Source organism: Necator americanus, chromosome II, assembly GCF_031761385.1.
Source record: "Necator americanus strain Aroian chromosome II, whole genome shotgun sequence".
In the NCBI taxonomy this organism is placed as follows: Eukaryota; Metazoa; Nematoda; class Chromadorea; order Rhabditida; family Ancylostomatidae; genus Necator; species Necator americanus.
Window position 1 is genome coordinate 2,897,733 of NC_087372.1, and position 18,015 is coordinate 2,915,747.

Sequence of the window (18,015 nt, forward strand, 5' to 3'; positions counted from 1 at the left end):
AAAACTAGAGATGGAGCTGTAGATTCCAGGATACGGGGTGGTTCCGCTCACCTCTGTCTAATGGTCCTGAAAAAAGGCGTGGGAGACTCCGTTTTTTTTTTCAATGCGATTTCAGTTGCAATGTGGCACCCTTGTGCACGCGCCGCATCCATCTGCGCAGCGGTCGAAGGCGAATGAGTTCTCTTCGACTGCCTATTCTAGTGAAACCCATAAATAGGTTGCTGAGAGGACCGGAACGTAAACACAGGGGAGCGTTCTAACGTATCTCGTAGGAACTAAAGCGGTTCTCACGCTATTTTTTAGGACGACGAGGGAAAGGTGAGCGGAACCACCCCAGATTCTGCAACCTACAACCCCATCCCTAGTTTTTCCCGCGAATTCCCTCAGCACGTCAGACCCGTGGTATTGGTGCCTTGAAGTACGTAGGTAAACGATCGAAGTAAATTGTTTGGGGGACTGTACTGGAGCTAACCGTTTTTCGTTACATAATATTTCTAGTTTCGTAAATATTTTAAAAGTTTTAAGCAAGAAGTAACAATCTGAACAAATTACTTGAACTTGAAAGAATTGACTCAATGATGTAGTAGAAAAAAAAAAACTGATGTTGTATCCTACCACGAAGCATGGAATAAGAGTTGAGCGGAAAAATTTGATGCACTGAGACTGAAATAGAGACCTATAGGAGACCTCCTTTGCGCAAACGATTTATTTTGATCTACAATCTCCATCTAGATCGAAATAAGTAAGTTAGATACAGTCTTTGATGTCGTAGTAAAGGACCGTGAATATAAGTATTACAATCCAATCTAGACAAATTAAAATAGAATTCATACGTCTCCAAGTTTTCCTGAAAAAAAAAAACCACTTTGTTGCTTCCAAGAGTCGATGACCTAAATAAGTCAATGACCGCACTAGGCACCCTCTTCCGATTCAATCAGAACCTGAAAGCGATTTACTACGAAAAATTGCACAATATATAATTTTAAGTCATACTTCCAGCAAGTCCCAGGATTCACTTTCTTTGAATCTTTATGTTGTAGCGTTGAATCGTGCGCTACTTCCTGAGGAGAAATAGGATTGTTATCGATTTTTATTCTGGCTAGCATATCGGTGTCGTTACCGAGGCGTCAGAGGCTGGGAAACCAAAAAGACACGTGTAACCCCCTCAAAGTGCCTCGTCACTCCACAAAATATGATTTAACAAGCAGATTACTCTGAACTGAAAGCGTAAGGAGAAGCAGACCACAATAGCACTCACCTTGATAGCCATAAAGCCTTCATGTTACCGAGTCACCGGTTTCCAGAGCTGCGCCACTAATAGTAACTAGTAGCGATGCTCCTTCTATATGACCCCGTAGGTAGATCAAAACCCGCAGAGGTGTTGATACGGGACCAATTCGTTGGTCACAGCGATGTATTCTTCTTCCCACCATCCCCAAAATGACTTTCGCCTGGAAGCCATTCGTCGGAAGCGTTATCGCGCACAGTTTAGTCCAGACTTATGGAGCTCTGTGATCATGATGTCTCAAATTCTCGAATATCTCGGAGGTGTAAAAAATCTCGAAGTTTCGGGAAATTCCCCTGACCACTACCCTTGCAATGTTGTGGTTTCCAAGCTTAATTGCAAAAGAAGCATGGCTTAGCTTCCAGTGATGACACATATGCTCAATAAACAAAGCTGAACAAATGCTAATGTATATGAAGATATAATGAGTAAATGAATAAATTTTGCATATTCATTAAATCTGACTATGAACAGAAAACAATTTACTATTGCTTTTTAAGTTTCTCAGTTGAGATTACAACCCTAAACATTCTCTGAGCGATGTTGAACAAAGAACATACGGCGAGTAAAAGAAAAACAATAAACAAAAGAATGAGATCGATATTATAGTAGACAATAAGTCCTAAATTGCGTCCAGCAACTTTTAATTCTGCTAGATCGCCGAACTCAGCCGCTAATTCCACCGTTTTCACCAATTTATCCTCTGGAGTGAATGGTCGTTTCGCAAGTAGATCACGGATTCGGTGAGCAGCTTTTTGGTAACTACAATACAATTACAATAGAAATTCTAAAATAATGTTAATAGATCATTTTGAGTCCTAAAATGATTAGTGAAATACAGGTCGTCTTTAAATATCCGTTGAAGATATCCACTTTGGCTCAAAAATTTTTTTGTCCATCCTTAATGACATACGTGACTGACCTCTTATCACTAAGAAGCTTCTCAGTGGCATTTCGTAGCGCTTTGCTGTCCAAGAGATCCGCCTTTTGTATCATGATGCCTTAAAATCTTCCGTTTATTTCAAATTATGCAGAAGAAAAAACATGGCTCGAAAGTCCCCTCACGACATTTTTACTTCTACAAAGAAAAAGAAATATTTTTGGTTGATTTCGTTACGTGAGTTTCAGATTTTGTTGCTTTGTTTTTTTTTAGTGAAAATTCAGCAGAAAGAAGATATGGATTTCCAAAACCGAAAATGAATCACGATTAAAATTCTGACCAGTTTTTAACCGTTCCAAGCATTTTAAAAATACTTTAAATAATATTAATATCGAAAGTGAACTTTACCTCGGAAAATGTTAATATCTCCCATATGTATAAGGTTTTCGTAAATTCTTCTTCTCTACCGAATATTTCTACTCACCAAAGCCAAACTTGGTAATGAGCTTAGCATTCCTGGTCTGATCGGCAAAGATTGGCACAACAACCAATGGTTTGCCGCAAGAAGCGCTTTCCAGCATACTTGCAGCACCGCCATGAGTGACGAATAACGCCAAACGATCGTCAGCTAAAATTTGAAAAAAAAAGAAATTTGAAAGCATCCAAAAAACTACGAGATTACTGCTTTACAAAGAACAACGATTAGAATTAATTGCGGGATCATTTGCCGCAGCCAAGTGCAGATTTTGCAATGGAAATTCACGAATTCACCAAGCAAATCACTCTGAGGAGTCCACGGCGACAGAATAAGATTATCGACACCGGCGGCAAATGGATTGTTCTCAGGTTCTTCATATTTCCAAATAAATGTCACGCCGGGAAAGCTAAAAAGAATGAAAACATCAGAAGATTGGAAGAGATTCTGGTTTTAGTTTGTGAGCACTAGTAAATGGTTCACCTATAATGGGACCCTACATTGAAAATGAAGAACTCACGACTTAACAACATCAACAATGGATTTTTTCATCTCGACAGGCATAGTCTTGCTTGGTACCACGCTTCCGAAAGAAATTAATACTGTTCGAGGTCGTAAGCTCAGAATGTTGTTCCATTTCTGAAAATCACCTTTTTTGGAGAGAATTTTTCCAGCAGATGTGACAAATAAGCGCACCTCGTCAAGTGGTTTTGGCTTTTGAACGCCGATTCCACCAAGATCAACCACTTTGTGCAACGTAGGCTTGGCATACTCGAGAAGAGGTTCCACGTTGGTAATTATCCACGACATGTTTGATACGGTATCCTGTGAAATCACTTAATAACTTATCTGAACTGACAGCTAATAGCTGTGGCAGCGCTGAATTGCTACGAATAGGTCGAAATCAGTGTTGTCAGGAATCCTAAAGTGCCTCCTCAAGTCTAGAGTTACGCTGAAGATTTCATTCTGTAAATGTATATTGAGATTATTGAGACCCGCCTGTAAAAAAGTGCACGGCTTTAAACATTGGTTTTTCTTCGAAAATTAAAAAAAAGGAAAGGGGCGGTTCTAGCAGTACCTGGAGGTTTTGATATCGTGCTAAAGAGGTCCCTACCAGGATAGCCATATTTTCAGTAGAAAAATCCCCAACCTACCCATATTGGGGTAGCAGAACCACCAAGTTTCTCGTGCATTACACTCTCGGCTGCAGCTGCTATACTGGTTTGGAAGTACCACGACAAAATCGTGAACAGCACATTTGTCGCACGAGTTGTTAGCGACGATGAATCATCGGTTACTCCAAGAGAAGCTGTAAAGACGCAGTCTAACTGGGTAAGGTAGTTAAAAGGGAATGAAAGATATTTAATTTGATCACCAGGCATGAAGCTGGGAATCACAGGCTGACCAATGGCATAGGCGGTACCTTCCTGAAGACAAGCTGTAGAGTGAGCTCCAATAATGTTTTTTAGTCCAATCGCTTCGAAAACCACTGAATTCTCCAACAATTTGTGGTAAAAACCAAAACTTGATAGTTAGCTTACCCATGCCAGTAAAATCGAAGAGTTCGGTGATACCAACATCAAACTTCTCCGATTTCAGCTGCTTCAAAAGTTCTTTGTGCTCCAGAACACCTATAAGAATCTGGTTGGAAAATCGCGCGGCTTACTCCAGCACACAGGAGAGGAGGAAAGGAATGTATCTGGTGAAAACAAGGTTATATTCCAAATATTAGTTTATTAGTATGTCTACTTGTTTGTTAGTTAGTTCAGATCCTGTTTTGATGTTTATTTTCTAGTACTGGTTCAGAACTCTAAGACTGAAGTAACGATTGATCAGTGGACTTCGGTTATTGGACCTGGAAAACTGTATCTGTGCTTGCAACAGAACGAAGAGGGCATTTTATAAAATAAATTACAGTTTGATAGAAGAAATGAATATATGCGGTAAGCCACGGACTCGACGCGACGTAAAACACTTTCCATCTGGGGTCAAAGGGTCGCCTAGCGCGGCAAGGTCTCCATTGCGCGCGCTTTTCACCCCGCCCACTTTTGCCTCTGTAAGTCCCGCAGTTGCATGCTTCAAAACCCGTTCCGTCATTTGGTCACCGAGCGGAGCGGTTAAAGGCATCACTCCACGAATCTGAGGTGGTACGGGTTTCAGGTAGTGTATTCGTATGCGGGGTAGTAGATTATGGAGAGGGGGGTGATTCCGTCCATTTCTTCCTAATTGCTGTAAAAGAACGGCCCGGAAGATACGGCTTCGGGCGTTCTGGCGCACTTTTTCTACAGGGAGTTCGACTAGAGCGCGTCATCCTTGTGCACGCGTCGCATCTTCCGGGCCGTTTTTTACGGCAATTAGGAAGAAATGGTCGGAATCACCCCCTCTCTCCATAATCTACTATCCCGTGTACGAATACTTCACCTGAAATCCGTACCACCTCAGATTCGTGGGATGATGCCTTTAAGGAAGAGCGGATGTGATCCAAGTGGGATAAGAAGCGCAACTCTCGAGTCGTGCAACCAATCAAAACGAGGAGGAAAAGCTGCCGTGAGCTGGAGGTAACTGGTGTTAATGAGATTGTCCGATAGCGTGGAAAACACGCTCTTCTGTTTGATTTCTGCCTCTTCGTCTGGAGATTTGCACTTGCTAAGGCCGTAGTGGGACACTGGTTAGACCCCGCCCATGTTTATATATAGAGCGGCAATAAGGGCTAAATTATAATTAATAATTGTAATTCAATAATAATGTGATTAATGACATAATAATACATACCTAAAACCAATAATTAATTAATTATATCATGATTATGTATGCCAATTATATATGATGTACTGTATGCAGTCGAGTGCACAGGAGCCACGAGAAAGGCGCTAATTCGATATATTTTCATGCCATAGAGAGCTGTTTATAGCTGCAAGCACCCTAAAAGCGACTGGAAGTTGATCCGCATGGGTGGCAAAGCATAGTGTAATAACCCAGAATATGGGGAAAGCGGACAAGAGCGCTGTACTACCTGACGGTCTCCAGATATAGTGATCCCGCTAGGAAAGGCGTGAACTATTGATGGAGAAAAACCTTCTCTTCGTGCGGATGTTACTCTGTTCTGCTGCCGAGCCCTCAAACTTCGCCAGTGGACTTAGCGCTTGTTATGAATACGTATATCAAAAATTCATAAACCACATCTAACAGTCATTTCTATAACACTTGCTATAAAGATAATAATCACTTACTTGATAGGGAAACAGTTGTTAGTTCCTTGAGACGTGGAAGGAACTGAAACAGGGAACTGGAACATACTGTATTGGTTAGGAAGAGTGCAAGGTGTTGTACGTATGTAAAAGTAAATTTAAAAATAAAAATTCGAAGATGTTTCCTCACTCCGATGGCACCAATGGGGTTCGTCGCACTTGCTGTCCACAGTGGGGTCTTATCTTGATTACGATGCGCTTCCAAGTCTTTCATCAGTTTCTCATCCATTTCAACTTGAATGAGTCGGGACTTTTTTGTGCCGTTACTGACATGCGGTGCGATCAGCGGTTGCACTGTGACCTAAGAATTATCTGACCTCGGGATTTTTGAGGAGAAGCAAAAATTCTTGAAGGCAGAAGCAGAAGTATGTTTTCTGCATGTATTTTGAAAACTGAGCACTGATAGGTGATCTGTTTATTACTTTGCATTTATTTCCCGTTAGCACTTCTTTCCCACTTATTTTCTAACCCCAATGTGCAAAACGGTTTTACAAAAGTGCTTTAATGTATATGTCATGGAACATTTTCCAAAATCTTCACAATCTAAGCAAAAAACGCTTTCATATGGACCATATAATTTTCTAAAACTTAATTTTAGGCAAATCATAGGACAAAAATAACTAGGGCTATATTTTCAGACTGGCTTAAATGTTACTAACTGTTAACCGTATTTTCCCTTTTCTTAGTGCTCCTAACTTCTATAATGAATGATTATTATATTAGAAAAATGGCAGTGATGTGGCTTCTAAGTTTTTCTTTTTGCGCACAATAAGATAACACAATAAGATGGCACTTACAACTTCATGACCGGCATCAACGAGTGCATCGGCGACTTTCCCTAGGAAGTTCATATGACTGTAACCTGTCTTTGGATTAAATACAACAATCTTGTAGGATCCGCAGACATTAATAGATAGTATTAGTAGAAGTTTCGGGAGCATGCTGAAATGAAGCGATAGAAGTCTGAGAAGAAGTCAAATTACTATCGATGTTAATTCGCATTGATATTATTGTCGAATCGATCGATTCAAACAATCTCCCAGTGCAAGTTTGCTGCCTCAAAACTGACATCCATAAAAATTTTCATCTAAAAGATTTTACATTTTTCGTGTAAATATACGTAAATTTAGTGATAAAATTCACTTCGTGAAATGTCAGCGCTTCATAGTAGTAGCACTGCACATTTTAAACCAGTGGCCGAAGAAATGAGACCAGAACTTTGATGCGACCCGAAGAAGTCATCACTTATCAGTCGTTCCAAAATCAATGGGAATCAAATCAATGTTTCTTTCACGTGAATTTCAGCTGTTTGGAGTGTTTTTGCAAGATTGGCAAATTTTGAGGGAGATGTATAAGAAAAGGCCTTATCGAGCACAATAATATTTGTAGGACCGCATATCGCAAACTTTTTTTTAAGGAAATATGGCAATTCATCGCTCCATGTATTCTACAGAAAAACAATCTCAAACGAATGAACTATAGGAAATATAAAATAATGGGGAGGTAAAGTGTACAGCATGAATTTGTTCCCCTTAGTCGAGCATTGTTAAAGCTGAAGAAAAGAAAAAAAGAAGGATTTTTGTGGCAGAATCGGCAAAAATTTGGAGTCATCGAGTAGGAGGAAGTTGTGTTTGTAGCGGGTGTGCACGGAAAGAACGTATGCACTGTTACAAGAGAAATAATGTAAGAAACCAGTTCAACGAAGTGTTGCTGATGTTGGGGAGGAGACTCGAAAGTGACACAAATACGAACACAAATTACAAATCCAGTGTGCTTGTGTCCACGATTCTTTTAGTTACATACTCAATGTTTTGATGAGTTGAAGTTTTTAAAGATTTCAATGCCTTGAAAATGAAGATTTGTTCGTTGATCACTCAAATAACCAGTTGAACTCCAAAAAAAATCCATCCAAAAAAAGAAACAACAAAGCCAAGTGGAACTACCACAGTTTCAAGACATTTTTTCGATAAAAAATTCTACAGAGAATGGATTATGGATCTAAAAAAAATATGAGTCAATCATCGAAACATGGACACTCGTCTATAACTATCCATTTGTATCCCGATCATTGAAGTATGCCGTGAAGAAATGGAGGCTTTTTAGCATTTTTGCATTCGCTATGCATTTTTATGAGGTTAATTTTGGCGTGATTCTCCAGAAAGACGTAAATTTCCCCTAAGAGAACTCAGAACGCTGGTTAACATCAGATTAGAACTGTGCTACATGTTTTACAGTGATCGAAGCAGGTGTTTAGAAGGTGGAGCTTTTGCTGTGCGTGTAAACAAAAACAACACCACTTTACCATCGATTATTACTGATTTCGTCTGGGTTGATCGGATGTTGGTCGTTCTGTATTTTTTATGACACACTGTTTTTGACTAAGAAAGTACATTCCATTTAAGGAATGATGACAATTCAACGTCGCTGAGTAATTCCTGAAAATCTGTGAAGAAACCACAAGCTTATATTTACGGCAAATGAAGGTTAAAGAAGAGGAACTAATTCGCACGATTATCTACGTAAACAAGGTTAAATTGTCATGAGCACTTTTTAAAATGAAAATTAATCTTCATAACTTAAAAAAGCAAAGAGCGATGACAAAATGGTGTCGATCAGGACTGAAATCATAATGTGCAAAAAACGTAATGAACGTAGTACGAAAGGGTTTTCTTACTTAAAGGCCCCACGAATGTGAGGTGGTACGGATTTCAGGTGGAGTATTCTTATACGGGATTGTAGATTATGGAGAGGGGGTGATTCCATCCATTTCTTCCTAATTGCCGTAAAAAATGGTCCGGAAGATGCGACACGTGTACAAGGCTGGCGCGCTCCAATCGAACTCCTTTTGGAAAATACTGCGCCGGAAGCCGTATCTTCCGGGCCGTTTTTTTACGGCAATTAGGAAGAAATGGACGGAATCACCCCCTCTTTATAATCTACTATCCCTTATAAGAGTACTCCACATGAAATCTGCATCACCTCAGATTCGTGGGGTGATGCCTTTAAGCTGAGAAGCTGTATGGTGATTTGAATTAAATCCTCCAAATCGTCAAATTTCAAGGATATGTTACTTACAATAAGGAATCTAGTATGGGCTTCTATACGTGCTTAGATTCTCAATTCCATACAGTGAAGGCAGCGCTACCACGTGAAGTTAACGATTAGATTTGTATACACGGCCCTTATCGAATGGTAATGATGCTATCCGAGAGAAGTAAATCAATGAAACATAAATTTTCATTCAATCCGACTATGTAAAAATCTATACTATTGTTTTTTAATTTTCTCACTTGATATTACAACCCTACATATTCTCTGAACGATGTAGAACAAAGAGCATACAGCGATTAAAATGAAAACAATAAAAAATAGCATGAGATCAATATTATAGTAGACAATAAGTCCTAAATTGCGTCCAGCAACTTTTAACTCTGCTAGATCGCCGAACTCAGCCGCTAGTTCCACAGTTTTCACCAATTTATCCTCTGGAGTGAATGGTCGTTTCGCCAGTAGATCACGAATTCGATGCGCAGCTTTTTGATAGCTATAATTCAATTAAAATAAAGAATGTTCTTAAATACCTTGCAAGATGAAAGCCGTCTTTAAATATCCCTTAAAGATATGCACTTTGGTTACAAATATCTTCATCCTTAATAATAGCATTAGTGACTGACCTTTTATTATTAAGAAGCTTCTCAATGGCATCTCGTAACACTTTGCTGTCCAGAAGTTCCGCCTTCTGCAGCATGATGCCTTAAAACCTTCTGTGTGTTTTAAAGCATAGTAATGGCTCAAGATTTTCCTCACGAAGTTCTAACTTCTGCAAAAAAGTGAAATAGTGTGGGTCAACTCCGTTACGTGAGCTCCAAATTACGAATGCGCCCAAGATTTGTAGCTGTTCTGCAAATTTCTTTATTGTACTAATTTTTTTCAACTCAGATTTAGTTTCTTTATTTTTCACTGACTATTCAGTAAAAATAAGATGTGAATCTACGAGACTAAAAATGAATGACGATTAAAATTCTAACCATTTGTAAACCGTACTAAGCAGTTTAATTAAATAATAAAAATGGTAATAAATATAATTATTACTTTAAGTATTCACATCGAAAAAGAACGTTACTTCGGAATTTCTGATTGCTTTATGTACTCCCAAAGTTTTCGCAAATTCCTTTAGTGTACTAAATATTTTTACTCACCAAAGCCAAACTTGATTATGAGCTTAGCATTCCTCGTCTGATCGCCAAAAATTGGCACGACGATCAACGGTTTGCCTCGAGATGCGCTTTCCAACATACTTGCAGCACCACCATGGGTAACGAATAACGCCAAACGATCGTCAGCTAAAATTTGGAAAAAAAAATGAAATTTGAAAGCGTCCAAAGATCTACGAGATTACTGCTTTACAAAGAACAACGATTAGAATTAATTGCGGGATCATTTGCCGCAGCCAAGTGCAGATTTTGCAATGAAAATTCAGGAATTCACCTAGCAAATCACTCTGAGGAGTCCACGGCGACAGAATAAGATTATCGACATCAGCTGCAAATGAATTCTTCTCAGGTTCTTCATATTTCCAAATAAATGTAACATCAGGGAAGCTGGAAGTGAAGAGAAGATCAACTGAACTTAGAAGAGGTTCTGGTTTTAGCTTGTAGACATCATTAGAAAACGGTTCAACAATATTTAGTATTCGATTTTACTGAACACGGAAAACTTACGACTTAACAACATCAACGATGGCTTTTTTCATCTCCGCAGGCATTGTTTTACTCGGTGCAACGCTTCCGAAAGAAATTAGTACTGTTCGAGATCGTAAATTAAGAATGCGGTTCCATTCCTGAAAATCCCCCTATTTTGAAAGAATATGGCTACTATAGGATAAAAATTTGCCCACCTCATCAAGCGGTTTCGGTTTTTGGACACCGATTCCGCCAAGATCAACCACTTTGTGCAACGTAGGCTTGGCATACTCGAGAAGAGGTTCCACGTTAGTGATTATCCACGACATGTTTGATACGGTATCCTGTGAAATCACCTTATAGATTATCTGATTTCACCGTTAGTAGTAGTGAGAGGGCTGAACTGCTGAGAATAGGTCAAATCTATGATCCTCGCAGATGATAAAGTTTCTTCTTCACTCTCGAGTTACGCAGATTTACTTCACTACATTCAGACGAGCCTAAGGATTGCAATGAAATTGGTAAACGCGGTTTTGTCGCAGAAGAAAATAAGTCAATTATTGAACCACTTGGCATAATCCTTAAAAACTATAAAATTATCGGGTTGAACAATTCATTGGTTTGAAGTTCCCTAGCAATGATTACGATATTTATTTGTATCGTTGTTCCTATTGTAGCCATAACCACAATGAGAACATCTTCTTTATGTGGACTATCACACAGCCAAAGCCAATCGTTTATACTCGGGGTCAAGCGTAAACAAGCGACCTAGTGACGTGTCTGTTTGGCGCCCATTCACTACTTTATAAACACTTTTTACTCCCTCTCTCCTTTATTATCCACTGATGTGCAAGTAAGATCTCCTATGAGGTCTTTTTCAACAAAAAAAAAAGATTGCTTAACCTACCCATATTGGAGTAGCAGAACTACCAAGTTTCTCGTGCATAACACTGTCAGCCGAAGCTGCTATACTGGTTTGGAAGTACCACGACAAAAACGTGAACAGCACATTTGTCGCACGCGTTGCGAGCGACGATGAATCGTCGGTTACTCCAAGAGAAGCTGTAAAGACGCAGTCTAACTGGGTAAGTTAGTTAGAGGAAATGAAAGAATTTCAATTTGACCACCTGGCATAAAACTGGGAATCACAGGCTGACCAATAGCATAAGCGGTACCCTCCAGCATACAGGCCGAAGAATGTGCTCCAATAATGTTTTTCAGTCCTATCGCTTCGAAAACCACTGAAATAACTAACAATTTTTTGGAAGCGAATTTGAAAATTGGTCGTTAGCTTACCCATGCCTGTGAAATCGAAGAGTTCAGCAATACCAACATCAAACTTCTCTGCTTTCAGCTGCTTCAAAAGCTCTTTGTGCTCCAGGACACCTATAAGAATCTGGTTGCGAAATTGCGCGGTTTACTACAAGAGTACAGCACACAAGAAGACAGAGTAGGAATCCATCTGAGACGCATAAAATATCAAGGTTAAGTTCTAAAAGCTAGATCAACAATAATTCTAGTTGTTTGCTCGGTAGTACAGGTCTTACTTTGGTATTCATTCCCCAGCACTGATTAGTACTCCATGAGATCGCAACTTATCTATGGATTTTGGTTAGTGGGCTATCATTCTGAAACCATGGACCTCCCTCATTAGAGAGATTACAGCCGGTTAGTCGTCATGCTACATGACAACGCCACCCACCAAATGCTGCATGTGTTACTGGCTACTCCTAGGAACATGTGACAGCAGAGAAGATGGTGGAGTCAGTGTCCTCGTCAACATGAATATGGCAATGGGCATCGACTCTTTCGAACAACTGACGACTCGAATCAGACGTTCCCAGATGAGATGTGGATCATTCCCACCTTTAGTGAGCATACCAACACTGACTATTTTCGTCACTTACGGTCCAACATCAAGGTACGAAGAAGAAGTTGAAGTTTTCTTTTGTTTTTTGAAAAGTTTTTTGAAAATTGGGCAGAGAAGAACGCCTGGGGAACTTTACATCCGAACCCTTTTTCGAATGCCGACATTTGCAGCATCTTTCTTTCGCTGATGACGCCGTTCTAATGAAATCAAGCATTAGTCAAGCGGAATGGATGCTGCGGGAATTTGATGGAAAGTTTAAAAAGAGCGGTCTTTAGCTGAACCTGGACCAGAGGATGTTGATGAGAAACTGATGAATTTCTGAAGCCCCATTCTCGCTTAGTGGAACGAGTATATCCGAATGCTCCAGTTATGTGGTCGGAAAATTAATATGATCAACGACCTGACCTCTGATCTGGGAGGAGGAAACGAGCGGTTTGTAGAGTATATAAGAGCATCGAGGATGTAGTGAAAGAACTAAGAACATCCGGCTCTGTGCTCACTTATTCAACATTCCCGTTTTCCTGCTTTGAGATAGGCTTCAGAAACGTGGGCGTTTCGGAAGCAAGAGAAAAATGCGATCAGCGTCATAGAACGCAGAATTGAAAGGGTGATTCTGGGGGTAACCTTTTTACGCAAGTGAAAGAATAAATTCGAAATCCACTCCCACGTCATCGATCGAGGATCAGAGGCATTGCCAGAAATGCCAAGGAAAGTAAAATTAGGTGGGCCGGACACGTGATGCGTTCTAACGACAATTGTTGGACCAAAGCTAGGAGCAACTGAACACCACACGATATTAAACGCACTGTAGGAAGACCTCCGACAATCATGTCTTTCTTCGAAGGACTCCAAAGAAGGATATGATGTTTCTCGAGTCCCTCGCGAGAGGAGAAGCCATTGGGCAACCTTTAAGCGGGGTCAGAATCACAAGAGGAAAAATTTCTCGGCCCGCTCGAACTGATCAACAAACGACGAGGGCACAGGTGATCACTTGTATCAGGGCCGGAGCAAGGTCGCCTTTGGGCCGCGATCAGCTCCCTATCTGCCACCTGAAGACGAGCCTCGCGACTAACCGGCTGTGTTCCTTCTGATGAGGGAGATCCGTAGGCACAGATGATAAAGGTGATTATTCTTGAAAAAAATTCAATCTCTCTCTCTCTCTCTCTCTCTCTCTCCCTCTCTCTCTCTCTCTCTCTCTCTCTCTCTCTCTCCCTCTCTCTCTCTCTCTCTCTCCCCTCTCTCTCTCTCTCTCTCTCTCTCTCTCTCTCTGATTGTAACGGAATGTGATACACATTTTTCAAGATAAACTACTGGTTAAGGGATGGAATAGCTGTAGCACGTCATATGCAATAAAAAATTCCATTACTGCAAACAACTGGTTAGTGGTCAAACTTCATTAAAGAATCCCACATACATCGTAAGTACAGATTTTATATTCTTATTAACCGAATTCCTCCACCATTTTTATAACACTCGGTAAAGAGATAATAACTACTCACTTTCTAGGGAAACAGTTGTTAATTTCTTGAGAAGTGGAAGGAACTGAAAAATTGTTAAGGTTAGAAAGAGTGTAACTGCACTGTAACTGCTATTTACGTATGTAAAGGAAAATTCACAGAAAGATTGGAAACGGTTCCTTACTCCAACTACACCAATGGGATTAGTCGCACTTGCTGTCCATAGGGGAGTTTGGTCACTATTAACAGTCGTCTCCATTTCTTTTTTCAGTTCCTCATCAACATCGATTTGAATAAGTCGAGACTTCCGCGTACCGTTATTGACAAGCGGTGCGATCACCGGTTGCACTGTGACCTAAGAATGATCTAAACTTAGGGTTTTTTCCCCAAGAAGAGCTTAAAATACTAGAATTTTTAATTACGGTTTGTACTAGAATCCTCTTATTTTTATCAGTTTCCGTAACTACACATTCATTGAGGTAAAAGTAAGTTTTTTAGATATAACTTTAAAAACATTTAGCACTTGTAAGTAATCTACTTATTACACTACATTTAATACATCTCCTTAGCACTTCTTTTCTACATATTATCCGAATTTATTGCACAAAACGGGATTACAAGCTTGATCCCGTTCAAAAATAATATTAACTATGTAGTTGCTTTTTTGGGAATCAGGTGAAACAATTGTTTTCACCAATACTGTGGAGTTCCTTCCGATTTTCTACAGAGAAAATGGTCTACTGCAGTTTTTTTTTCGCATCGAGAACTTGAAATATGGCCTAGGCTTTTTTTTTACTATTTCTACATTCAGTTCTCACAAAATTCAAATCAAATGAAAAACGGTCCCGTGGTAGGTACCTGGTTATGTCTTAATTTTTGGGAAATCTTAAGTAAAATACGTAAGAAATAAGTAGAACATTTTCAAGTTGATTAATATGCGTTTAATCTCTAGGCAAACTATTTTCTATCTGATTAGTAAATAAAGTAAAGGAGTGAATTCATAAATGTAGAATGAGTTCTGAGCAGTTATTAGGGTGAGGTCTTAAACTTTTTTTTCCGTTATATTCGTGGACGAGTTAGTGGAACTATCAATCAATAGAATGACACTTACAACTTCATGACCAGCATCTACAAGCGCATCGGCGACTTTCCCTAAGAAGTTCATGTGACTGTAACCCATTTTTGGATTGAATACAAGAATCTTATACGATCCGCAGACATTAATAGAGAGTATTAGTAGAAATTTCAGGAGCATCCTGAAATGAAGCGATAGAAAAAATCTGAAAATGGCTGGAATGAAAAAGACGAAGGGGAATGTCGAGCAATTAATTCATTCTCGGTATTTGAAATGTTTCTGGAAGAGAAAAGGATTCCTTAGTAAGTAAGCACCAAAAAATTACTGTCTGTTTGACTTTCAAGTCAATCGGTTCGAATTACTATGAACACAAACTGTAATCTATTGTTTTGCTCAATTATTTTGCTATAAATTTAAATAAAAGATCGCGGAAATTAATTCCGATAAGGGGGGGGGGGGGAAAGAAGTCAGAGGAATTTGTAGTTGAAGTGCGTCTACATGGAAAGAAGTGATTCATTGCTTTGATAGAAAAATTCGAGAAAACCAGCTCGTATTCGGCGGTGTTGTTTGAAAATGGGGTGGAGATTCTTCTGTGACACTATGGCGAACACAACATAAGTACAAACTACAAATCCTACGTACTTGTGCATCATTTACGCCTCTTTTAACAATAATTATCATTTTTGGATTAAATACAAGAATCTTGTACGATCCGCAGAGATTATTAGAGAGTATTAATAGAAATTCCAAGAGCATCCTGAAATGAAGCGATGGAAAAAATCTGAAAATGGCTGGAACGAAAATGACGACACCGGACAATATCGAGTTCTTAATTCGTTCTCAGAATTTTGAAGGTTTGCGGGAAAAACAAAAAGAGTTCCTTATCAACAGTAAACAGCATCAAACATTACTGTCTATGTTAATTCACATTGATATTACTGTCAAATTGTTCGTTTCAAATCATTTCAATTCAATTTGGCAAAGGTTTCCTTTCTTAAAAGTGTAACATTCACAGAAATTTCATCTCAGAAGTTACTCAGGGACTGTTCGTAAACATTGAGAAATCGCATGAGAAAAACTACTTCCTGCAAATATCGCCACTCGACGCTACTCTCCTTGCACCTTTTGAACCACCGGCGGGAGAAATGAGGCCAAAAAATTTGCGGCGACCGAAAAGTGATCGCTGTTATCAGTCGTTACAAAATCAATGGCGGTCAGCTAGGAAAAACACCGCACTTCGCACCGGACATGTGAAATTCAGCAATTTTAAGACAGTTATTATTTACAGTTATTATTTATTTATTAACTATTGTTAGTTATTAATTATTTACATTATTCATTTTATTTGTTAGAAATTGGCAATGTTTAAAGTAAGTAAAACTGTATTCTCTAAGCAATGGTATTAAGAGATGGCCATACCACAATTTTTTTCGAACAGTGACTTGACTGTTGACTTTTCAGTGTAATAAACAGGTTAATAACAAACAACAACAAGCAACAACAAACAACAACAAGCAACAACAAACAACAACAGTAAGTAATAAGAAATAAGCGTAATCTATAGAAAAGCCAAATTTATGGCTTTAGGAAAAATAGCATTGAAGTAAACAAACAGTACAGCAACAATTTGTTCTCAAAAGTGTTGAACTGTCACAATGTGGTAATTGATGTTGAGAAAGAAGAAAAAAGAAAACAAAAAACCAAAGAAGAATTTTCGTTGGAGGAACCGCAAAAATTCCGAGTTACTATGTCGAATAAACTTGCGGTTCTAGAGAGTCTACTCGGTTCGCAGAGAGAACGGAACGCACAAGAGAACTAATGCAAAAAAAAACCAGTTTACTGGCTGCGTTGTTTGTTTTAATGGGGTGCAGAGTCTACGGGAACACACAAGCGGAAACCCTGCGTAGTGCAAGGATCAGTTCGATGGTACCTGCGCATCCTTTGCGCTTCTTTTAGCCACAAATTTAGTTTTTCTTTGAAGGATTAAACTTCACCTTCTTAAAAAAAACGTTACTTCTTTCAAACTCTTTTCCTGTGATCATCTAAATAGGCACTCGAATTAATTTATAAAAAAAAAGAAACGACGAAACAAAAGAGAAACTACTACACTCCAAAAAGTTTTTTTTTTATAAATTATAAATTCTAGAGAAGATGGATCTGGAAAAGAGAAAGAAAATGTGAATTTGTCAACCAAATACGAATACTCGTCTATTATTATTTATTCATGTCGTAATGATCGAAGTATGTTGTAAAGAAATGGAGAACTTGCAAACGTGTTTTTTGAAGTTAACGTAGTTTTGATGTGATTTTCTGGAACTCAGCAAATGGAAGAAAAAAGTAGGAAAACTAAAAAAAAGAAAAGGAAAACTTAGGAAGCTTAGAAAATTTCGACTAAACTACTGTGAATACCATTAGATTAGAGCTGTACTACTAATGTATCTGTTTCACAGTAATCTATGCAAATATTCTTTTTTTCAAAAAAAAAATTGAGCTCTTGCTCAGCGAAAGTAAACAGAAACGGGGCTCTTTAACCCAATCGATTGTGATTAAAATGACAAAAGACGATTTTCTCACAAGAATGATAACAAATGTCAATGAGGACTGGTTCTATAAAAGTTACAAGGAAACAACGGCAATCTCTCAATTACGGGAGAAAAAAAGTGAAAAAAAAAGAAGTACTCAATTCGTACGGTTATTTCATCTACGTAAACAAGTTTATACTGTCATGTGCACTTTTCGTGAACACTAATCTCTAAAACCACAAAAAAAAAAGAAAGAAAAAGGAAAAGTGGTGAGGTTGAGAGCAGAAATTATCACAAACAATAATAAATGTACGAAATATTTGAATTATGTAAGCAATCTCAGGTGCATTCTTTTAGACCTTGCGTACGCTATATAGATTCATGTAGATCAAAAAATTCAATATTAAAGGATCATGAGAAAATATATGATGACTCTACTCGTGAACAATGCTTATGGGGAAGGACTTCACCGCTTTACTTTCTAATAGTATGCCTATGAGGTTTTTAGATGGATCCTTCAT

At 38.8% G+C, this 18,015-nt stretch overlaps 1 protein-coding gene across 3 annotated transcripts; it reads right to left on the bottom strand.

The window, feature by feature from the left end:
• Positions 1–1,770: 1,770 nt before the first annotated feature.
• On the bottom strand, positions 1,771–15,152 carry RB195_016710 (uncharacterized protein; the record flags this gene model as incomplete). Of its 3 annotated transcripts, XM_064183369.1 has the most annotated exons (24): positions 1,771–2,047; positions 2,208–2,286; positions 2,650–2,793; positions 2,937–3,049; positions 3,161–3,279; positions 3,337–3,465; positions 3,795–3,949; positions 4,016–4,129; positions 4,182–4,271; positions 5,871–5,913; positions 6,019–6,189; positions 6,686–6,830; positions 9,319–9,432; positions 9,563–9,641; positions 10,088–10,231; positions 10,377–10,489; positions 10,610–10,728; positions 10,786–10,914; positions 11,478–11,632; positions 11,698–11,811; positions 11,867–11,956; positions 13,940–13,982; positions 14,082–14,252; positions 15,009–15,062. In XM_064183369.1, 24 exons carry the CDS (start codon positions 15,060–15,062, stop codon positions 1,771–1,773), a joined length of 2,904 nt encoding a protein of 967 aa, XP_064039248.1. The 3 variants fall into 3 exon arrangements, with proteins under 3 accessions (XP_064039248.1, XP_064039249.1, XP_064039250.1); XM_064183367.1 differs by lacking the exons at positions 9,319–9,432; positions 9,563–9,641; positions 10,088–10,231; ... (7 more) ...; positions 14,082–14,252; positions 15,009–15,062 and having other exon boundaries at positions 6,686–6,829; XM_064183368.1 differs by lacking the exons at positions 1,771–2,047; positions 2,208–2,286; positions 2,650–2,793; ... (7 more) ...; positions 6,019–6,189; positions 6,686–6,830 and having other exon boundaries at positions 9,156–9,432; positions 15,009–15,152.
• Positions 15,153–18,015: the final 2,863 nt, after the last annotated feature.